The sequence below is a fragment of the Dermacentor silvarum genome, chromosome 5 (genome assembly GCF_013339745.2).
Source record: "Dermacentor silvarum isolate Dsil-2018 chromosome 5, BIME_Dsil_1.4, whole genome shotgun sequence".
NCBI classification, from domain to species: Eukaryota; Metazoa; Arthropoda; class Arachnida; order Ixodida; family Ixodidae; genus Dermacentor; species Dermacentor silvarum.
The window spans coordinates 72,013,804-72,038,234 of NC_051158.1; the positions used below are offsets into that span (position 1 = coordinate 72,013,804).

Consider the following 24,431-nt stretch of genomic DNA (forward strand, 5'->3'; position numbering starts at 1 on the left):
GGCCCTTAATAACAGCTTCGCTATAAAAAGCTACTTTATACTGTTTTCGAGCTCAGGCAGTTTATGTGTAATGGCCACGCAATTGTTTATGCCTGTGTCTGCCTGTGCTAGCCACCCTAACTGTGCAGCCGCCGTCGTTTATTCTGAGTTTATTGGACTGACGTAATGTATCAATGAAGACATGGTCGGACGAGGAGACCAAGGCGCTCATACGTGGAGTGCCTCGACAGTACAGCTTCTCGCCGTTTAGCACGGGGACACGTTGGTCGTTGAGGCACAAACGCTGTATAGATGCTCAAACGGCGCAATATTTCGTCGGCTAAAGGTGGTACGCTGCCCTTGCTCAGCTGACGAATGAATGGAGCAGAGCATTACAGTATGTCCATTTAACTCCTTGGTCATTTTACAGCCGAGATGACTGCACATCGCTTGCGTCTTTAGCAGACGCGCTCTTGAATACGTTCTTGAAATTCACGTTATTCTCTTCTATTATCTGAGTGCGTGGAAAGGTGACCTGAGTGTCGGAGTGGTCTGTAAGCGACAAATGAGCGCTGCAATAACACCCTCCAAATGCTCGGGCTCCGTTCTTGTGCCATCTGGAACGGAATCCGGCATTTTTCCTCTGCTCGCCATGGATGCGACGTTCTCTTGTCCTGGCTCCTGATGGTCGATAAAACTGCGTTTGCAATGAACTCCTTCATTTGCGCTAAATTTAATTATAATTGCTATTTTTAACTACAACACACTGTGATATTGTAAAGCATGCTTAAAATAATAAATACATGTGCGCACTGATTCACCCATTGCCCGTGTCATTGATAGCATAGGACGCTTCCATTTCTCGTGCAGCAGCGCACCGCCAAAGTGACACTCAGCGAGCTGAAGCGCACTTACTCGAAGTAACACTAAATTTGGCCGTGTGACTTGGGTACATGCGTTCTCACGCACCGGCGTGTCAAGCAATACGGAGGCAACGCGAATGCTTCGCGGGCGAGGTGCTAGATGGCACCGAGTGTTCTTAGGGAAGTGCGAAAGACGAATTGCGCTGCAATACGCGCCTCCTACATAACTCATTTCGCTGGTGGCAATACGTTGTGTCGCTGCATTTATTCAAGGCTAAATGCGTTACTTGATGTTATAGTTTAGCGGAAATCCGCTAGGTGGAGATAAGTAATTAAAGGGAAACTGAGACATCCACCCAAATGTAGCAATTGCTACATGTCTCAGTTTCCCTTTTAATGCATTACTGTCGGCCGTCATCGTGAGAGGGGTTCCGCCGCTTCTTTTTGTCTAGGCAACCTTATACAAAGCTTCACAAGAGATTAAAAAAGTACAACCTTTTTTCTTAATTGTTATCATCACACCCTATTTTGTCTGGTCATGTTCACGCTCTATACAGGCCTTCTGATTATTTACTGTTTTAATTGCTACACGTGTAATCCAGACAAAATAAAACGTGCTTTGGAATTTTGATAGCTTTTGATATATACAGAAACCTATTTATCCAGAAGCCGCCAACGAGAGAAATAATAATTGCCCAGGCTTTGAAACAGGTGGTGCAGTTCTTTCCTTCATCCTGCTCCATTCTCCTGAAAGTGACCAGTAAAATTCGCATTGGCAATAAAGGTATGTGGATAAAGAGAACAGTTTATACTTCCCATATGAAATTGCTGTCGTGAAGTTGGTGCTGGTTTCTGTTAGTACAAAACCACATATAATCAGTACAAAAAAACCAACCTTGTATCGTATTTGGGAAATTAACTTTTTTAAAGTTCTAAGTCACTTTTTACAAAACAGCAAATTTCGCTTCCCCAACATATTTTATATTGAGGGCAGTGGCCGAAAGGACAGCTGAAGAACAGTGCAATGGATACATTGATACAGGTAATTCTTCTTCAATTCTTATCTTGAACAGCACCACTCCTCACTGTCGGGCGGTACCTGTGTGTATTCTTACCCTTCGAAACTGTATTGTATCAGCGTTTGTGAGTCCCTATATTCTGTACTTTTTGGATCGGTACCTGCTATTCAAGTCATCGCGGTGTCAAACTTCAATTCTCTAGAAGCATATTTTTTGTGGCCTGCCTAAGTGTTGATCAAGAATGAATCCTACAGCGTCGGGACGCTACCAGTGCAGACGGTGCACTGGTAGCAGCCGATTACATGCACTAGATGCAGCAGAAACGAAGTGTTATGTCGCTTTGCTGAATGCAGATTTGAGCGCGCTGAAGCTTCATTGATCATTCTTAAACCCCCGACATTATACTCAGCATTTGATTCAGTATGAAAATTACCCCGGAAGCTATTGCTCTAAATATTCACCTCAGACATGAATTCAGACATATCTCGGGAACATGAAGCACTAATTTATTCATTTTAGTGTCAATACCTTCTGGCAAAGTTGAGAGGAAATTCATCTAGTTGGTTGTGTTTCACAGGCGTTGGAAAGCATCCATAAAAAGTCATAAAGAATACAGAAGGCTTGCAAGAACTACGAAGATGCAGCATATACCCGGCGTGCTACCGTGCAATGCTGTATTTTCATGAATGGGTTATAAGAGCAAAACATTTATTACTACAATTATGCATAAACGGTTGCTTTCTGCACCACAATCTTGACGCCACCTTTCACGTCTAACCAGGCTGTTCACGAAAAGATTATTTATGCTCATAAAATACCTGACAGGCAACAGAAGCCATGATGAAAATTTATCGCTTCAGCTGACTTTGGCGTTCACGATGATATACGTAGTCTGGCAGTTTAAACTGGCGAGTACACAGCTGCCTCACATTACTACACTTCAATGGCAGGTCCGACTTTGTGGAATATGAATGGAACACAATAGGCACTCCCAACATTCTTATATATAAAGTATATATTACATTGTATAAAGGCATAAAACAAATAAACGATTAGTAAACATAGAAACAAGGAAGGAAGGAAGGAAAATATGAGGTAAAAGGCAGAGAGGTTAACCAAGTTAAGTGTCCGGTTGGCTACTCTACTCTGCACAGAGGGATGGGGTAAGGGCAGAAAAGAACATAGAAACAAACATAAAATAACGTTATATTAAAGCATAGAGTGACCGTACACATACATTTGCTAATTTTGCTCATCGTTATTGTAACTACAATGCTACTGTCAAGAACATGCTGTAAACAGTCTCCACAGTTGTAGCAGTTTTTCAGTTCACCGTATCTCTATAAAAATCACAGGCCCTTTGTAGCTTTATTCGTGATGGTTTTACTAGATTCATCAGGTTACACTTATCAAAACATTTTTGCAGTGCCACAAGCAATTCGTTGGTTGTGCTATGCAAGCGTGATATACGTAACAAGCTTATTGTGCGGTTGCGAAACTCAGGTGAGGATTGTAGATAAACAATTGGGGGTATTATGCAAACTAAAAAGCAATCTTCTTACCATTTTGAGAAGAGGTTGTCATGGACGTGGTCATGTTTACTGTGAAATGAAATAACAAAACAGGCATAAAATAGGACACCGCATTCAAGTCTGACATTCTGCGAACTATTGATGTTTGCACGAAAATTTCTGTCATCATATATCTTAACTTCCCCGTACTTCAAAATAGTAACTGTGCCCTCAATATTTATTGTCTCTAGCGTGTAGAATGCCCAATCCATAAATATACTTGTCCACCTATTAGCACAACAAAATTAATATGAATGATGGTCTTAATTATCTGTATTCGAGCAATTAAACCACAGCGCTGAAAAGTTGCCATCTTGTCTAAAATTTTTGTCTGCTTGTAAGCGTGTGATCAAACATTGTAAAAGTTGAATGCCTTGCTCCCTGGGGCGTTTATAGTTGTCGAATATTCTTTCAGAACAAATAATAAAGACTAAGTCTCTTTAATGTCCCAAAGCAACACAGATGCTGAGAGAAAACGTTGCAGCCAAAGTTCCGGTTAAATGTTGACAGACTCACGATCTCACACTGAAACCTTTGTACTCTACCACCTTCGTGTTCGGCTTTCATTGCACTTAGCTCGCTACGGTAATGAAATAAATGTATCTCACGCGGAACAGCAAAACACCTTAGCTGTTGAACAATTGCGGTGCATCTTAGCTTAATAAAATCCGCACCCTTTTTCCTGCTTTTAAAAATTTCTTCACAATTTTAAACAATGTTCTGCCCTCAAAGCGACATAGTATACAAGGATATGAATCTTGTGTAATGATTCTGAGCTGCGCAGGAATTTGTTAGATTAACCTGTAGCATTGACAGGACTCATAGGTGCGTTGTTTGGCAGAAATTGCACGTGCCCATTATGTCGTGTAGGTGCTGCCCCTGTTCGACGTAATAACTTGATGCAGGTATCAGGCTGCCATAGCTAGTTCACTGTAGGACAGTGAAAATCACCCATATTTATGGTAAGACATGTGTTTTACAGCTTGAACTACTAGTAGTGCTTTCACCAAAACCCTATGCCAGTCTACCCAGTCAAATGAGTGGGGACCCCATTATTGCCACTTGCAACCGTGCACCTGGCATATTCTGCAGTTCAGTGTTCTTTCTCGCGTATGGAACAGCAGCCTGAGGAAGAGTTTCAAACAATCGCCAGAAGCACCTAAGGAAACTTTTCCTTGCAATGCTTTGCAAGAACTGAGTAATCTTCTGTAGGTGTTTCTGAGTGCTCCAAGCAGAATTGTAAGAACAATTTTCAAAGGATGAAAGTATAGTGCTAGCTTTCACTAAATATAAGCGTATTCATGTAACTTTTTTCGGAGACTAGAGCTCTGTGAGGCAAAGAGAGAAGTTCAGTGTGGATGACTCAGCGAATAAGCGTGTGTCAGGACTGAAATATTTGCTACCCTTGACTTTGATGAACTTTTACGCAGCTTTAGGTGAACGCTGCCAGTCGACGCTGGTATTTACATAGTTAGAATTTGCATACTCTTAAGGCTTTCGAACGTATAACCAGAGTTTGTCATATGTGTTGCTAAAAGTAACAAACGTTTGGTTCCCAGTGCTTTGACTTTTTTGCATAAAGGTTATAATGCTTTTACAGAGATATACACATATGATCAAAATCGATTCTTGCGTACTCGAGCTACGATTTGCAGGCGCTAGTGGCGGCTAGCATGAAGTACCAGTGCATTTTATGGTATTGGTTGTGCTTGTATCATTCTCCGCAGTTTTATATCCGTGCATAATTCTCTTACAAAAAACCGCAAGTCGTTCTTTCCCTGCTAATAAAGCTCGTGTTTCCCAAATCAATTCTACATTATGCCCTCCTGCGCAGTTCTCGTATGCTAAATAAAATTTCCCAAGAAATAATGCTGACCATTCCTTGCCAGTATTCGGCGTAATAACTAATCTTGCTTTCGTTCCTACGAACACACAGGGAAAAAAGGCGCAATTCACTACATTATTCTTTAATTTCTATTATTTGTTGCGGTTTCTGCGTGCATGACATTGCAATGCCATCTTTGTTTACATAACTTTGACACATTATGGCCTTGGCGGCCGTTTATTGCTAATGGTATGCGCATATATAAATGTAGCTGTGTAAAAATGTGTATTGTTCTTGCCATTTGAAATTCGTTGTCATTTATTCACTGCTAATAAAACCTGTGTTAATCATAGCTGTGATAGAGCATGCCATCCGAGCAGTTTCTGTACGGTCTATCAAATTTGTAAAGAATAAATGTCGATATCTCCTTACCAGTATTAGGCGTGGCTCACAAATATTCCTGTCGTGCCTGCGAACATATAAAATGCAGCATAACTTTAACCTTTATTATTTATTGGTGGTTGTAGCTCTACACGAGTATAATAATGCAGCAGAAGCTGAAAATTATATATTCTTTGTCATTGCGAAAGGGCACCTTCTGTCACAATAGGTGTCGGAGATTACAGGCCACGAGAACATTTTTTTGCTAATGGAAAGTATATATTTTGATGCAGTGGCACAAAATGGTTTTCATTCTTGCCGTTTTTTACAGCGTTTGATTCTTTCACTACTAAAACAACCTGCGGTTTGTGTAGCGACGGTACACTAGGCCGTCACTACAGCTCATGTATGGGCAATAAATTTCTCATGAAATTAAGTCGACGTCTACTTACGAAGCTTGGTTGTAGTCACTGATCTTCCGGTAGTTGCTGGGAACATGGGCAAAGGTAGCACAGGATTACTATATATTATTCATTACGGGTTCGAATGATGGTTTCATAAAAAGGGTTTTTGTTTCTATTATTCGTACAAGAAATCACAGCTAAGTCTGCCTGACAGTAGTCAGCCTTTCATTTCTATGCAATACATAAGAAAAACCATGCAGGAATTCAAATTACTGAATGAAAATATGTCGTTGCCAGTTTTTACTGTGATCGCTATGGTGCTTGTTTTTTGGAAGCAGTACGATATAGCAACACTGCTTTAATACGTCTACCGTTCTTAGTATACGTGAAGGCCACGCTTTTTACTTCCTCCATGTTAGCCAAACTAGCGACTGCGCACTTTTATAGCTGAAAAAATACTTATGTTTGAATAAAACGGCACACGATTATTTGCAATAACCTTCCTTTTATACTTTTGGCTATCAAGCTACGGACTCTCTGTATGTATTTAACAGATTAAAAAAAGCAACCTTCCACCTTTTGTCTTCTTTAGGTGTGCTGGTTCGGAGGCTTTTCATTTCTATGAACATGAAATACTAATAAAAACTGACCACATATTACTTTTTTGTCACCATCTGATAAACGATCTTGTTTATAAACGAACCCATTGTCTCGCAACGAAGCAAACCTGTCTGAATCTAAAAAGGCAAAACGTTTTTCCTCAGTACCACCCATTCTCTTGCCTTGTTTGAGAAGCGAAGCAGGTCGTTCGAACAGCAACATTAATCAAGAAACAAAACATCCTCGTGTCTCGTGTAGTTTTTTGGACTTTTTTGTATTTTGTGTTAAATTCACAAGTTGTCTACAGCATTAGATTGCAGCTTTCCTTTGGTAATAAAAGCCGTATGCCTTAATTTAACGGTACGCAATGTCCATCAAGCAGCCTACGCAGGCAATGACACTTCTCAATAACAGAACTCGACTGGCCTTAGGCGTGCCCGTGGGCGTGCTCGTGTTTTTCTGAAACGCGAAAAGGCGCAACATGTTAGTATTTGAAAAACTTCCGTCTCAACAGACGAAAACCCTGTTACTACGTTGAATGTTTGTACATGAGAAGCAACTTAACATTTGTACCATAACCACAAAAATCATTAGTGCTCTCTATGATCATGCTTATGTGTCATCTGCTTAACCAACCATTATTTGTAGTGAAATTACTCACGAAAGAACCTCTTACCAGTCCTTTGTGCGTTTGCTGTAGTGGATGTAGTTTCTTCGAGCAAAGAAGAGGAACGCTCCCTTAGAGCTACTAGTACTTATTGTCGAAGCAAAAAGCGGCGTTCTCACGAAATAAGTGCTTGAAATAACTTCCAGGGGAATCCTTGTTCGCTAATAACAATAAAAAATATATTTCAGTGCGGTTGCATCAATCGCCTTGAGTTAATTCCCTCACCAATTTTTATTTAGAAGAATTATAGTATAACCCTAGAAAAAGAACCTCGCGATCTCAGCATTTTTATGTTTTCTCCTTGAGATGGACTTCTCATGCTTGTAGACGTGAAATACGGTCACAATATCAGCATATATTACGTCTTTATTTTCTCGTCAAAAACGATCTGTGAATGTTTTACGACAATACCGCTGCCTCCCTTCTCTTCGAGAAGCCAGACAGCTCACTCACTGAACGGAAAAACAAAAACGTTCGGGAAACACAGCCTTCTCCTTACCGTTTTCACGTGTAAAGGAGTGGCTTGTCATTTCTGCGACCATGAAAGAAAAGTGCAGCTATAGCATATAGATTATCCTACCTGAGCAAAAAGACTAACATATCTAGAGACAAGCACTGCCAACTTCGTGTTGTTAACGGTGTGCACGACACTTAAGCCCATTACACTTTTCTATATAAGAAGCCGAACAATATGTCCAGTCTAAGATGCACTTAGTAAAAGTTTTGCTTAGCTTTACCTTCCTTATAAGTGGTCACTGAGCCGGTTATTCTTTCTCCGAACACGAAATACCAACGCAAACCTTGTGTAAGTAATATTCTTTCTTCCATATAAACGAGCTTGTAATGCTTTATGCCACGTGGCAGCAGCGAATGTAAATAATACACTCGTAATGTAGCCCATGTAACCTATATAAAAGGGGTGTACAGTGAGCAGTAAGCCAATACTCCTCACTGCACTCCCTCTCCCTGTTTTTAACAGGAGATAAGCATCATGCACATAGAGACAAATAAAAGATTGTATTGCGATAGCAAGTATACGGACCCCCCTAGCGTATTTCTGCCATCGTCGTCGCCGTGATGTTCCGTATAAGTTCCAAACACCATAACATCCTCGCCACGCACCCTACGCTGCATGTGCGAGTGAAAGCTTGCGAGGGTCAGCCGACGATCGCGGCTCACATGGCGGGGGGTGGAGGGGGGAGGCGAGGAAGGGCGGGGCGTTCTACTCCGGCGGCTGCTGCTTCAAGCGCGGTCGCATGTGTGCCGTATGTTAAAAGCGATGTACAACATGAACAAAGTGCGCGCCCGCGCCGGCCTCATCTTCACAGCGATCGGCGATGTGGACAAATTACGCCGAGTGACGTTAGCTTTGTATGTGCTGTGCATTGGGCGTTTAGTTGGCGTTGAAGAAGGAGGTGTTGGTTGAAGTGAAAGACACCACGAAGGTCAATTCGCGCGTTGCTGCTACCACGCTTCCGCACTCCAGCGTTTTGACAGCGAGTTTGCGCAGTCATTGCGCGAGATGTGTTCATGTTTACCTGTGCACGCGTCACATCGTGCGGTTAGTTTAGTTAGTAAGCGAATGTTTGCAAGTGCGTGCGGCCGATAAAACTACAATCCTTACTTCGTATAGCTGTCTACTAATTTGCTACCGCAATCCATGCCTTGCGTTTCGGGCGACACTGCGACTTTTTTTTTCAGGAACTACAATTTCCTACTTACCAAACTTAACTAAAAAGTCAACAATATTTCAATATGCACTCGTTGGCAGCTCCAAGTAAAAAAAAATCCCCTTGACACATATATGCGAAGCCAAGCAACTCATACACATGGCATAACGTTGCTGTTCTGGATACGAGAATACTTACACTATTCAAAAGTGCTATAGGTCTGCTATGCTAATGCCATAAATCTACCGAAGGCTTTGCAAAGACGTATCTTTCGTACAATTGTTCACTGTACCGACCCTTTCATATGGTTTATTATACCCCAACATAGTATTGTATACTCTATATACTATATACTGCTGTATACTGCGCTCGCTATATATGCCGGCAGCGGCAACTGCCATCGTGTTCTCACAGTCTGGTAGGAATAGGCTACGGACTTATTGAAGGCAAGGGCTTCTTTAGATTCTGGCTACTTCCACCTCGCCTAATTAGGCAATTAGAAGCTCTGTAGTGCACGTATGACAACAAAAAGTCATCAAATTTAAGCTTCCAAAAAATGCAGCAACTAACGTAGAGAATTGTATAAAGCAGTATGAATGCCTAAATAGCCCAACAATACCAAAATAAAATTCAGATGCGCTCGTTCAAACTGGGCGCGCCTAAAACCAGATCTGGAAGTGTGGTGCTATTCGACAAACAATATGAGCCAATCTAGAAGCTAATGCAGTCTAAAAATGTGGGCTGATCCCAAAGGTAATGAAGTCCAAACACCAAACCACATGATACATTACTGCGCCCCAGAGGACCTCTTTCTTCGATGTCAATCGCGGTTGACTCACCTTTTTTTATTATGAACGAAATTTGACCCCTTGTCGCAATTACGCTCCGACAAATTAGCGCTATGGGGCTAACCTCGATTGCGGACAGCGCTTGCTAAATACTTCCTAGATATTGTAACGACATACTAAATGGCCATAGCAAAAGAGACACTACTCTAACATCAGTTTGCTTTTGGTAGAACGACAAGTTGATTCATATATCCGACTCCGGCATCCGGCTATGCGTACCCACTTACACCTGACACATACGGTAGTGCTGGGCCTCTGCCGTGGGCTGCGTTGCTCTCTGATTACGCACTTTGATACTAAAGAGGCCACCGGCCTTCATCACCACCGCACAAAAACGTTTGTGAGACTCCCCTTAACTGTGAAACGAACGTGGTGCAATATACACAATTAAAATTGAACAATGGGATCATTTCGCTCCTAATGTAACACACACCTTAATATGCAAATGTGAAAAGTATTTTAAATTAGTGTGCCCTATCCATCTGTTTAATAGGTTGAACTAATTTCTCGATCAGTAAAATATAAAAAAAGCACAAGCTTCTGCTTACCACTTGTAGGCTTTTTCTGTGATGTGCTTGTGATGTCTGTCAGCACGAGATTATATCACAGTCTAAGTTTGCTTTTCATTGTTAGTTGAATTCAAATATGTCACTCTATATGTTATACGTCAGAGATAACGTACAATTACAACCATTCTGTTTATAATAAACACACGCTTGCCAACACAATGCGCAATATTATACTGCACGCTTATTCTCCTTCTGTTTAAGGTGCCCAACTGTCCGCTTCACGCAACGAAAATTAACCAACTTCAAATATATCTATTTGACTTGTTTAAGCGTTGTCTTTGATACACTTGGCGTTTCTACCAGCACTCAATAACAACCCAGTTTGATCGTATTCCTAAGTCATATCGCAACAAAAAAAAAAACGCTATTGAAACGAGGCACATTGTAGATAATGCATAAGTGCCCCTTTCTCCCATTCTACTCCAAATGCAGTACATATCTCTCAGTTAAAAGCCAAAAACTGTCGTGCAGCAATGACACAACATGCTTCTTTTTATAGGGTTAAGCAGTATTTTCAGTCAATAAGAACGTGCAAGAAAGACATGTCTTTTTTTGCCAATTTGAGTGGTATGTTCTCTTTACAAGTACAAAACATCAAGACAGCTTGAGGAAACATGCAAATTGGTGCGTATAAGATTACGCACAATCGCAGCTGTGCTGCTCATGAGACAAGTTTAGTCTCACAGTGCAAAAGTGAAAAGAATTTTGCATGAATTTATCCGATGCTGTTTATTAGGCTGAACAGATTTTTCAAGCAATAACATCTTAAGAAAGAGAAACCCCATTTCTTACCACTAATTGGTGTTCTTGATATAGTGTTTGTGATTTCTGCTATAACAAATAATTAACAGTGGCTTCAGTACACATTTTATTCTTACTTCAATAGCACATGGGTTTCAAACGGGATACAAACTAGAGAGTGCACAATCGCAACCAAACTCCTTCTTCTCAATGAAAAGACAGATTACTCTCTCGATACTTCCCGTCCCTCTCTCTGTTTAGGATGCAAAACGTTTTTTCAGTGAAAAGAACTTCAACAACAAATTTTCTCTTTACTTATTATATGCGTGGGTTTTAGGACACTTTTTGGTTCTGTCATCACGAAATACAAAAAGCTCAAGGGTATATTTCATTCTTATCCCAACAAAAAAGAGTGCTTGTGACTTAACACATTAGAGATAGTCCACAAATGTATTATTTAACTCCTAATGTAATATAGAACTCTCAAGGCAAAACTCAAAAGCTTTACTGCACAAATAAAATTCCACTCTGCTTTTCACTAACGAAACTAGCAATATCAGTTAACAAAAATATCCACGCTACACAGCCCCTTTCCCTTCCGAATCTCAGATAGTGTCACGCAAGTGCTTGTTGTTTCTACGAGCACAAACACCAACACAGCTTCAAGGTACATTCCATTCACAGCTAAGCTTAAATGACAAGCAGACACAGGATACTTCAAAGGCTAAAGCAGAATGGCACAGTTTTGTTCCGTATGGATTTTACCATATTTAATTGTCCCTAGACCATGCCATCAGTATGCAATTGTGCTCAAGCCATTATTTATATCGGGACTTACGCTCTAAATGAGTGTTTTATGATTAACGTTCCATTGGAACCTCACCCTGTTTGTCTTATGTTAGTTTCCACTCGACCAACTGCTTTCCCGCAAGTTTCGCGATTGCCTAAGCATACTCGGTGCCTTCTAGCGCCGCTACCGTGAAGGCTGCGCCTGGCTTGGAAATGCATGGCACGCCGGTTTGGGCGATCGCTAAGAAACGCGTCATGAGGCAAGCAGGCTTCTCTCTCGCTTTTTTCTGGGCATGCTGTACCATGTGGTGGTACTCCCGAGAACCACACGCGTGGCGTCCTAAACGAGAAATGTGTCCATCTGGACAGGAGCCGAGCTCCACGCATGCCATGCATGACTAATTTTGGCGGTGGCGATACAGTTTGTCGATACATTGTTTCAACGGTAATCGCATTAGCGTCGACATCCATCGTGAGGTGGTTTCTGCCAAATTTTTAAATATTTCCGGTAGAGTACCATGATATACTTTGGCCTAATTCAATGCGAGCGAGCGCTAGACAACAGCGCGAGAAGAGGGTGATGCAACAGGGTGGTAATGGTGCTAGCACTGTGCTGTGTTTTCTGGGGTTCGTGTTTTCCACAGATGGTCATAAATAATGCACAGCCAACAAACCCAACGTAACGTGTCCGCACCTGGGTCGCTCATCTCATGGTCAAAATAGGTATTCTGTGAGTAACTTTACGCTTAACACTGTCGTCTGTGCAACTCACTCTAAATCTTAGTACAGTACTTACGGGATATTTGAGTTGGTATTAATCCGATTAGCATTTTTTAGCCTACTTGAGGCGTTTTGAGCCTATCTGTCGATTCTATCTATTCTATCTAGCCTCTTACAATGACCAAATGACCGAAGTTGTCTACCTTCTTGAGCCACTAGGTATGTTCTAATGGTAGTGATGTCGTTATCGTTGTTCCATCGTCGTCATTCCAGCTTTGTCATCTGACTCTCATTATGTCGCCGTCGTCACGCCTTTTAAGCGGGCCCAGTAGGCCAAGTTCTAGTAGCTTCAACCACTAGGTAAACGCTCGTGGTCCTCATGCCGTTAGGGTCATTCGATCGTTGTCATTTAATCTTTGTCCCGTGTCTCTCGCCATGCCGTCGCCGTAACGCCTTCTACGCGCCAACCCAGTGGGCCAAGTTCTCACAGCTTGGGTCACTATGTATGTGCTCGTGGTGATACGGCTAGGCATGTGCTCATATTGGCTCATTCCAGCTTCGTCAATCGCCGCTCGTGCTGCCGCCGTCGTCGTTGCCAGCCCATCTTCATCATACAGGCTTTGTGGCACAGTCAGTTGCGCCATTGCTGTCTTCTACTCGTCTCATCCCATTGTCCTCATACCAGTTCTCATGCTATCGTCGTCGTTGAGTCGCTGTCGTACAGTCGTCGTCACGCAGTCGTCGTCGTACCGGGGTCGTGATGCCGTTCTGTCTTCATTCTACCTCTGTCCTACAACCTTCGTCATGTCATTACCGTCACACAGTCCTCATGATACCATGATCGTAGTGGCGTCATCGTAAAGCTATCGCACTACCATTGTCATCACTTCAGTAACATCATCCCATTTAGTCATCTTGCCGTCGTCGTCATAATGCCTTCGTCGTTGCATCGACGTCAATCCTTCTTCGTCATTATATCGTAACTATGCTGCCGTCATTTGATCGTGCTTATGGCACCGTTCCCATGCCATCGCTGTCATGAGGTCGTCTTCAAACAGTCGTTATCTTGAACATATTGCCATACAATTGTTGTGATGCCTTCGTCATCGTGTCATCGTCGTCCCTGCAGCATCCTCATCTGGTGGTCATGCCACCGTCGTCATCGTCACTTGTCGGCACATTGTTAAAGTAACCACTAATGCCTGTCGTAAATTGTTTTTTTTTCCTTGGAGAACATTAAAACTGTCCACGTTTCCCGTTCGCTTATTAACGTACAAAACGAATTATACGCCCAGTACTAGATTAGGCAACTATTATCTTAGAACTTTTAAGACCAGCCAACTTGCCTGCACTAACAGAGTGCAATCGAGTTTCTTGACTAGAATTCTTATATCAGCTTCTAAACGTACATTACAATGTTAACATGTCTGGTATAATTACATTTTCTTCTAGGTATGTCACAAAACATAGGCATCAGCTAAGCATCACACCCTACCGCGTAGTGCAGTGCAAGTGCTGGATGCTCTCAATTGAGCGCTTGCAAGTCTTGGGTAAGTATCATGGCTCACCGGCAGCATTCTATTCGCACTGAAGTCAAAAAGACCGTGGCTTACTTTAACGATATATTGCCACGTAGTACAGCGTACCCCAATGCGCATCACTAGCTATGGGGAAGTGCCAAGATTAGCTTTAGACAGCAGAATAACGGCAGCCCAATGTATCTGCGGGTCACTTAGACTTGATTGATTTAAGGCGCTTTGCTGCATGCACACACGCTGTACACTTTCTCCCGCTTTCCACTTTCTATTCCTCCTTTTCTATTGCCCCAGTGCAGGGTAGCAAACCGGACGCTCGTCTGGTAGACCTCCCTGACTTTCGTCTCCTTGTTTCTCTCTCTCTTATACCGCGTAAAAACTATTGTTCTAAATATTCCTTTTTTGTAGGATTCTGATTGCATGGAATAACTTGACTAATATCAAAGTTAGTCAGCCTTCGTTGTCGTTATTTACTGCCAACCTCTGTTGTTTCGGTTAGAATCTCAAGTATGGCATTCTTCATTACTTGTCTTTTTTGCCGCGCTTTATTCAATAACGCTGTTGTTTGCTAAAGCAATGTACTCCAACCTGCTTTGTTCTGTTGTCTGTATTTGTACATTGACATATTGTACTTCCATCCTGCTAAAATTCCTTGGGGGATCATAGTATCAGTAAATAATAAATGAATAAATACAATCCGATTGCCCTCATGTCGTCGTCGCGTTGTGTTCCTTATACCATCGTCATCATTTCAGAATGTCATCTCATTGTTATCATACCGCATTTGTCGTTACATCGACGTAATTCTTTGTCATTCCATAGCCGCGTGTCAGCGTCATACAATCATCATTCTGCCATGCTCAAGCGCTACTATGACACGCAAGCACCATAACAACGTGAGAGGATACCTGATTATTCCACATATAGCCAAAGTAACGGACGTCTCAGAATAATAACTGCACATGTTAAACAAACTTGACTACAGAATTACAGTGTATCGCTACACTGCTCCAATGCTAAGCTCATTACCATCGACAGTGATCGTGATGTGAGTTCTGCCGTAATTTTTTATCCTGGCTGCTTATTTTCCTAGATATATAGAAGCACTGCCGACGTAACAACATGACTGGATCTGAGTTCCTCAAAAGTTTCTGAATTTCGGTCCAGTTTTGCGTTGCGGACTGTAAAACATTAGTAAAGCGCGTTGGTCACGTACACCGGTACGGGTAGCAACCTTAAATTCAAGCTTGGCGCCCCCAACCCCGTAAATATTCTGCTTTTTCCTGGGATTTAAAGCTCAGTAAAATTCTTACATTGTCTGTACGTAAATAATCGCTACGTACGTCATTTCGCTCATTGTGTTGAGTGGTTCTTTCCAGCATGTTTAGTCCCCAGTAACCATATTTTGAAGTGTAGCCATGCCTCGCTGTAGTGTTTTACTTTTAGCGTTTCTGTGCTCAGACCAAGCTATTCTTGTAGCAGGCCCGTCACTATGTTCAATTGTAGTACCACCGAGGTTCCTACACACAACATCACAACACTGAGCTTTTAAAGTCAAATTAGAAAAAAATACAGTCGGCCTATTTTCAGATGCGTTACAGTGACCCATTCGTGTGCCTTCATGGCACACAGTTTCAATTTGGCCACGTCCCTCCAATTTTAGATTTAATTACCTGGTTATATTTTTGAATATGAATCTGTTCGTAAGTTCGCTGTGTGTACTACTCGGCGTCTGTTATTATTATTAAAATATTACGTCGACCTAAACATGAGTACTCCTGGACAGGTAAATATGAAAATAGCTTCTAGGCTTGAACCAGTCCCGTACGCAGGTCTTCCGCTATGTGCTCTGTACGCATATCCCCGGTAGGAAAACATCACCTATTGTACAATTTATTCAGTGACTCCTCTGTTAAAAAGTTATTATCATGAATAATTATGAGTCAGCTCTGCTATTTTCACGATAGTAGTAATCACAAAAATCTAGAAATGTTGAAGTGTACTTGACAGACGTGAAACACCGGTAACAAAAATGAACTCGAAGGCTCATCATTCTCGGCTGAATATCTATACATAAGTGCGCATGTAAAGCTTTAAAGGAACACGAGTACTTTTGATTACTTTAATCAGACAAGGAGTAAAAACGAAATAAAGATCACATGTTGAACAACCAGATTTTAAATATCTAGCAAACTATCGCATTTGTTTTCCATCGAGATACACAAGCATACTTGTCTAAGTTGTATATTATGATACTGAAAAGCTAGAAGGCTCAAAAAGCATAAGCATTCGTTATTTGGAGCTGAATCTTCCTTTCGCATGCGAAATTTACTGACATGAACGTGATTTACTCAATTAGTTAATAAAGTTTAGGCAGCCACATATCCAATGCTCTTAACACTTACTTGTTGTCACTGTTGTTGGCTCCCCGTGCCCACAGGTACCTTTGAGAGGGGGATAGTAAAACATTTCAAGGTGCCCTGACATAGTAGTTTGACATATTCGCGCTATACAGCAAAATACAAACCAAAGAAACATGTTCACCTAATGTAAGCGTATATGCTTCATAGTTTCGCGGGCCATTTTATAAGGCAGGATCTGGTGCAGGAAGTGTGAGCTGAAAGTTCGACATAGGGCATGCAGTACTGCTAGACACTTTGCGTGTTTTTGTTCTAAGCTTCAACAAGTTCTTCAACCAACACTATCAGCGAAATTCTTCAGAACTCGTGACTATGTCTTCAAGCTTATTACTACATCAGCATCCATTCTTTCGGTAACATGGAGAGTTATATTATCAGGATTACGGAATGTCAGAATGAAAAGCCATATTTTACAAAACCAATTTGTTTAAGAGAGTGCATCGATCCATGTGCACGTTTCCCCCGCACAAAAATAGCGCCGAAATACAAAATCAGGCTGCCTGAGGAGCGCAAATAATTCCTAATGAGAAGCGGCAAAGTGGGACGTAATGTTGAATTGTGTCGATACTAAGATAATAAATGTCTTAATACATACTATGGTGCCTGAAAACTTGATTTCAGAACTCAAACACCAGCTCTAATCAGTCCAGAGCTGTTCTTTCGAGCTTAATAGCAGCAAAAAATTTTGCACGAAAATGTTATTTCTAAGGAACCACAAATACTTTCATTACACAAACGAATTACATCTGTTGCTTTAAGTACAGCTGGTTGAATGAATAAATACGCTACCTAGTAGAATGTATGAACTAATTGTTACGCACCAGTGCAAGCCATGACAGCAAAAAGTAGCGAAACTTTCATGCTTCGTTCGTGGAAGATTCTTTAACTCTCAACGTAGTGTGCCCCATCCCGCTGACAAGTTATTGCTGTTTTATGCCTCATAGGGGCTTTTTGTCTATTTCCTAGATTGTAACAAAAATATTACCATTCTTTCGTCCCCTTTTGCACAATAAATGCCTGTTCTCTGCTTCTCTTTGCGAAATTACAACTTATAGGTCGCATAAAGTTCACTCAAATATCACGACACCAGGTGAGCACCTCGCGCAATGTCGCCCATCAGGTAACCTGAATAGACAATTCAACCCTCTGCTGTCTACGCCAAGGCTATGGCTCAGTTTTTATGCAGCTGTGTTTCTTGCTGACAGCTGCGGATATATGCGTTATGCATAGCCCTAGTTAGCGTGTAGTGCAGTAGTCCTGATCGCGATTTTTCTGATAATGTACACTACGTGAGAATCGGAGGTTAAATCGTCGTTTCTCCTCACTCGCGTGCAAATACTAATCTCATATTAGTTGCACATGCTGTAGTTGGAACATGGCAGTGTACACCTGTAGTGCTTATAATAATGCAACATTGGACACAATTATGAGTTATCTAGTGACAAAGCTCGGTGTTATTTTGCTGTCCACACTTCTATGCCACAGGTTTTGCTTCAACGCAAAGAGCAACACAGAGAACCACACCTTTGAAAATACAATGCATATCCAGATCTGTCCGAATGTTAATTGTTTGTCCCACACAGTGTATGCCAGTTCCAATGACCTTCACATGGCCTTCTGCTGCCATTCCCACTCACCAAGAACGCGCCATCAACGCTTCGCGCTCTTGCAATACTATATAGATTTATAAGGAGGTGGTGATGTTTAAGCAGGCGGTATAGATTTAGGACGTAGTTTAATGGTTATTGCATTTCACGTCTAAGTTCTTATCTTTGAGGCAAATGTGATTTTACATTTCAGGTATTCAGACCAAACTCTTTCATTCAACGCCAATGACTTGAATAATATTGAAATGTGTATCTACCGCGCACTAATGCTATTTGTTGGGCATATTTTCGAGCGTTCGACCCTTGGGCAGGAATACTTGAAAAAGGCACTACTGGCTAGGTGTCTCTGAATCATACGCACTCGCTGAGATCTCGTCCAATTAGGTTGCTTCATGGCACAGTGTGAGAGTAAGCATTGCTAAAACACCTAGCATGTTAGAGTGGTAAAATACAAATGTGACCGTCCTTGTCATCTTTACATTGTGGCGGTTCACTTCCACATCTAACCTGTGACAATTGCAGATGAGGTTTGGTTTTGACGTACGGGGGTGTTATCTTATTTAAGTATATTTACTTCCACAGTTATCAAAACCTTATTGCATGCTGTCAAATTAGTTATAATTAGTTATTGCAATAACGTAGAAAATGTTGGCCATTGATTATATTCGCGTACTATGGGGGAATATTCAACCTCTTGTCCTTACTTAAGTAATTATAGACACTTTTTAGAATAGCATTATTGGTGATTGTTCTGTTAATTCTGAAAATTAGAATTTTTAATGCTTTGCGGATACGGGCAAATATACAGCAGGTCTTATACACGTGAGCCTATCTCTAGAGCAAAAGCTGCAGTATATAGGCATTGATTTCTATATGGCAAGAGCTCCTATTTTGCTTTAGGGTTTAGCACAAATGAAAGGTAGCGTACTTTTTTCGTTCTGATGTATTGTTTGTTTCTTTTGGGATAATGGGCGTTTTTCGCGGTACAACTAGCTGTACTGTGACTTCTGCGCAGATAGCTATGACCCGTCAAGTGCGAGGATTATCTTAGAAATGTCTTGTTCTTCGAACATTTACCCCAAATTCTGGAATGGCTACTGCGTTTTGGGCTATGTGGTCGACTTGTAAGCAAAGGTCAATAAATGTTGAAAAAACAACTAGTCGTTCCAGTGCTACGTGTCTAGCAATTCTCCTGTAGTTTGAGGGGAAAACTAATACTCTTAAGAATTTTATGCAGTCATCTAACCTTGAAGAATGGCCTCAAGGAAATCACAAGCCCTTTGCGAAATTGGCCTATTATGAAACAGCGCTTTTATTACCTAGCGTATGCATATATATTGTTAGCTACGAGGCAAGAGCTTCCAGGAAACCAACCTAAGAAAATTTGGTGCCGCATTTTCTTCCACACACTCCTTGTGCACAATGGCGAAGAACGCAACGCCTTTGTGCACACTAAAGTAGGGGCTCCTGCTTTGATTCCGCCCAGTTTATAAGACCATTCTTGCTCTTGAACTATGGCAGATTCCCGCCTGTACGAGAGAACTATGAAAGCATGGAAGAATATATTGCAATATTTTGGATAATCTGAAGCTTCCTCATTGCTATACAGCTGGTCAAGTAATCATTTTAATTTAACACAGTGCTCTGTGCTGCTCGCAAAACTCAAGGGAATACAATGCCATATGGCAAATTGAGCGTTCCGACTTGAATATGCCTTGAATATGCGTTCCGACGTGACTCCACGAGTAATTCGATTTTCGTGGATATACCCATAAAGGGCGTTTCTATATTGTTAACATACTTTAAAAGCTAGCCCGTGGTACGTACCCCAGTATTTGAGCTGGTTTACACGAAAAGATGAACATTATTTTCAAGAAATGAACATTCATTATCAGCTGGTTGCCAACATTTTCCTTAATAATTTACACTAATTATATAAATGTACGTATTGTATTACCGAACTGTAGGTGGTGATTTCAAGTAGAAGTTCCCCTTGGAAAAATTCTGAGGAGGACAGGCACTTTTCAAATATGGATGCCTAAAGTGTACTGCAGATACACTGGTGTTGCAAATATTTTTGTGCTTCAATGCTTAGAATTATTCTTAAAGAAGTAAGAGGAACCACAGTGCATTTTTTTCGAAGGTTTGACTGCGCATGTCTCGAAATTGGTGCTACTATTAAAATTTGTTAGCAGTGGATATACCTATAAATATCAACGGCTCTAGTTTTTAGCTTGCAGTATGTGCCTGCAGTATTTACTTAAACCTTTCATTATTAAAATTTTCGTAATAAGCCAATTTTCTGTTACGATTTGTTGTCCATATCCGCCTCTCTGTATACTCCAAAAGAATGACTCCATGTCTCTTATATGCCATAACTAAAATAAATATTTAGGTGCTGGTGTTAACGTGCCTACGCCACGCTACGATCATGGCGCACGTCATAGAGCATACAACACAGGTGATTTCGGCGATGACAATTTAACCCCTAGCTACGCTACTATAATCGGTAAAAGCTCCTTTAGCTCCCAGTACCCCAAGCGCCTACCCACGAGCCCGATTTATTATTTTCCCGTACAAGTTCCTCTTTCAGAATATAACGTTTCCACAAATGTGATTCTGAATATTGAGCAGCCCCTGTAGGATATTGCCTGCAAACGTCTTTACTGTCAGCACTTAAGCACTACTGATGACTTGCGCGGAGTTCGACAGAACTTCACACGAGACTCATAAGGCCTGTGCCTCATAGCGCACAACCAATAGCGTTGATGGCCTTTGCATAGATATGAGAAAACTGATAGGACATATACCGGGTGTTCCAGCGGACACTTGTGAAAATTTTTAAATGTTGCCTTTGGCAGATAGCACAGTTCTAACTCATGGGCTGCTCTACACAAAGAGGCGGAGCAATACTTCCACAAAAATTGAAATGCATTATCGAATAATTACCAAGCATTCAGTAACCAAGTTTTTACCTAATTACCTTATGGCCCATATTGCAATTTACAAATTCTAGCCGTGAAGTTCACAAGGTGGATCCACCTGGAACGAATTCTCAGGATTACACCAGTTTCGAGATATTAATTCCCCAACTTTGCGGAGAGATGCATTGGTGTTCCAGTTACTTTTCTGCATCAATGCATAGAACGGCGTTTTCGTAGGAAAGTACATACATGACAGTGGTGGTACAGATCGAATGTGTACAAATGTACACTATCCAATACAGCAGTAATGAAAGTCAATTAAAAGGAAGAACATATACATAACGAATAATTATTACAAATGTAACGAAGGCAATGAATAATTGAATACATACACTGGGGAAATGCTTAGTTACACTAAGCTAGTGTAAAATGGTAAGCGTGTACACAAATCACAAAATAACGCAAATAACGATATACACAATGCAGTCAGCTAACCATTATCATTGTAGGGATATTAGGACAACATAAACCAAGAACATTAACGAAGAGCTTGTCCCACATTTGTCTTCTGCTGTATGTAGCAAAGACAAAGCCTCTATGTTCAGCCCTTGCGCCAGCGAGGCAAAAGCCACCTGTCGAGGCTGCGCGTGTGTGAGTTACCGTGTTGTATGCGTATTTCGGACAATCCTTTAATAAACCCTCTGCATTTTTCGCTAGAAAAGAAAGAAATAGAAATAAAGTAAACAAAATATACATCTGCTTCATGCTAATTATTTTATAACAAGATAACAGTGGGTGTGTGTCAGTGTGGAGTTAGTACGCGTGCCCGTTTCAATGTACAGAAGTGCTCTTTGTCGAGACGGAGAAATGGTATCTGTGTGGTGCCCCGCACAAGGAAACAACAACTTATTTGAGTTTCAAAGAGCGCAAGATAAATCTGCAGCTTAGCTTTTCGGGAAGAAAGTGTCTATGTAGGGACCGAACTCCAGCTGCAGGTGATAATTATTAGGTGAACGATTCAATTTGGCACTTTCGTGTCATATAAGTACAAAAAATGACACCCAGAAGTTTAAGTCGGTCAACTATTGTAAGGAGCATGGCGTGTTATTGGATGGTGTTCAGGTCCTAATGGATGGTGTACCTTACGCTCTGTCCCTCTGGAAGTGAACAGCACTGCTGTTTTTTGTTTTCAATTTATTGGTAGTCTATTTAGTAGTGGACTATTGCAGCACATCGGAAAGCATGCTATGGGCTGCGGTAAATGTTCCTCTTGCATCTTGTCAAGAAACAAAGAGGCTAGTGTCATCCGCATAAAGCAGAAATGACGCATCGTCTTTAATCTTAACGATATCATTTATGTAGATATTGAAGAGCAGCGGTCCCAAAGTGCTCCTTGAAGTACACCACAAGAAATAATTTTACAAGAAAACACCCAGCAACCACGACACATTCTTTTCTGTCGGACAAATGTGAACAAAACAGTAAATGAGCCAGGCCACACACACCATAAGCACTTAACTTCCCGAGAAAATGTCATGGTTTAGGTTATCACGTGCTTTGTTATCATAAATGAACACAGCAAGCGTAAGCTTTTTCTTCGATATTTCTAATAATCAACTCTTTTTGAGCTAACAGTGCAGTTCGAGTAGATTTCGCACATTGAAAGCCGTGCTGACCCTGTGAAATTGTTTGTGCTTGAGAAAGAAAGTGTTGGTGCGGGTGAAAATCATTCGCCTAATTCCATGGCGAATGAATTTCACTTCTGCAATTTTTATGAGATTCGGCAATGAGCCCTACTGAAGAACTTGACTAAACATATGAGCTACACAACAGGCGATACATCAATTAAATACGTGAAGTGTTCTACCTGAAATCCGTCAACGTTGATATATTTATTGTTCTCCATGCTTCATGTACCGGCGATTTCTGCTTGATCTGTAGGTGCCAGAAAAATTCTGTCTCCTTTTTGTTACGCAACGGGCGTGTAAGTTCTGCTTCCTAGCGATTGCATCGCATTAGCGAAGTGCTCACTGAAATGCTCAGTGGCTGGGGGCGGGGAGAAGAGATGTTGGGGGGGGGGGGGGCAGATCGGTAAGGTTCCTGCCGTTTCAATTTATTGCAGTAAAATTTTTGTGAGCAGTTTCGTGATTTAATGCCTGATTGATGGCAGGTAGTTCTTTAGCTTCGAAAGCCTAACTATCTTTTGTATATAAAAGCTTTTAAACAGGCGAAATTTTTTTCTTGAACATTTTTATATGCCACCATCTTACTCAATTTTTTTCTTGTTTTTCAGAGGAAAACGTGCCTTGTATGGCTAGCAAACATGGACAGAAACTCAAGATAGCTCTCATTCGTATCTGTCTTAACGCAGACAGAGGACCAATCTTGTCCAAATATGCGCATGCGGAATAAGTTCATGTTCGCATTAAACGTAAATCTGTGTTTAACTTTATCGTGGTAATTTATTTCATTTTCAGTAGTGTTGGAATAAGCAAGAAAATAGGACAATTGTCACTTATTTCAGCGCATACCGTGCCAGCGGCGTGTACATCAATCTATGCTTACGATAAAGAGGCTCAGTACGGAGCGAGATGTTGTCTACACGTGTCGTTGTAGTAATGGCATTATTGTAGCTACATGCGTGTAGTTTGTTATTGAATTCACGGGGGCTAAAATTATCATTTGGAAGGGTTATGTTATACTCACCACCTAAAAAATGGCGTAACTATGAAAGGTTGAATATTAATAAAACCCCTCGAAAAATTCCAGGAAAGCACATGATTTACCAGAAGGTGGCCGGTAAAACGCCACGTACATGTTCATACCATTCCCTAAGCAAAGCACCTCTTAATCAGCAGTAACACACGTATATTTTTGGGATTACGTCGCAAAGCTTGCATTTCTAACGCGCATCACCATTCCGACACAACGCAGAGTATTTTTTGCTAATAAAATAATGATTGTAGTTAATCATAATTAACATATCTCTTTCTTCGTAATACCTTGTAGGTGAGCGTGCGTACCTTAATTTCCGCAAGACTACTTTCGCACACTAGGAATACTTATAACATGTTTTTGAGCCCATATCTGTCTCCTATCTACGTAAAGACCATTTCTTGCTGTAACTAGTTTTATTTCTTTCTAGAAAATTAGCGAGTGCACATTCGAACGTGCAACTTGGCAGTTGTATTCCCCATGACCTGTATTTCATACAATTGGCACTTTTTCGGCTCAGGGCACGCTGAAGTGGTTCATAGTAGCTGATCAAAAAAACACTTCAGGACTGCCGGCGTGATTAG

At 41.2% G+C, this 24,431-nt stretch overlaps 1 protein-coding gene across 1 annotated transcript; it reads right to left on the bottom strand.

The window, feature by feature from the left end:
* Nucleotides 1–1,500: 1,500 nt before the first annotated feature.
* Nucleotides 1,501–17,531, bottom strand: LOC125945709 (uncharacterized). The gene is made up of 7 exons (XM_049667960.1): nt 17,423–17,531; nt 16,587–16,625; nt 11,189–11,227; nt 10,376–10,411; nt 6,091–6,126; nt 3,424–3,462; nt 1,501–1,694 (listed from the first exon to the last, which is right to left on the bottom strand). The coding sequence occupies exons 1-7, from the start codon at nt 17,460–17,462 to the stop codon at nt 1,501–1,503; spliced, it is 423 nt and encodes a 140-aa protein (XP_049523917.1). The 5' UTR covers nt 17,463–17,531.
* Between the last annotated feature and the right edge of the window lie 6,900 nt (nt 17,532–24,431).

Coding starts and splice junctions, on each gene's coding strand:
- LOC125945709 (XM_049667960.1), bottom strand. CDS start 17,462: ATGAAAGTTTCGCTACTTTTTGCTGTCATGGCTTGCACTG. Junction 16,626..17,422: donor TGCTGTCATGGCTTGCACTG/GTGCGTAACAAT, acceptor CCCCTCTCAAAG/GTACCTGTGGGCACGGGGAG. Junction 6,127..10,375: donor ACAGAAAAAGCCTACAAGTG/GTAAGCAGAAGC, acceptor CCATGTTCCCAG/CAACTACCGGAAGATCAGTG.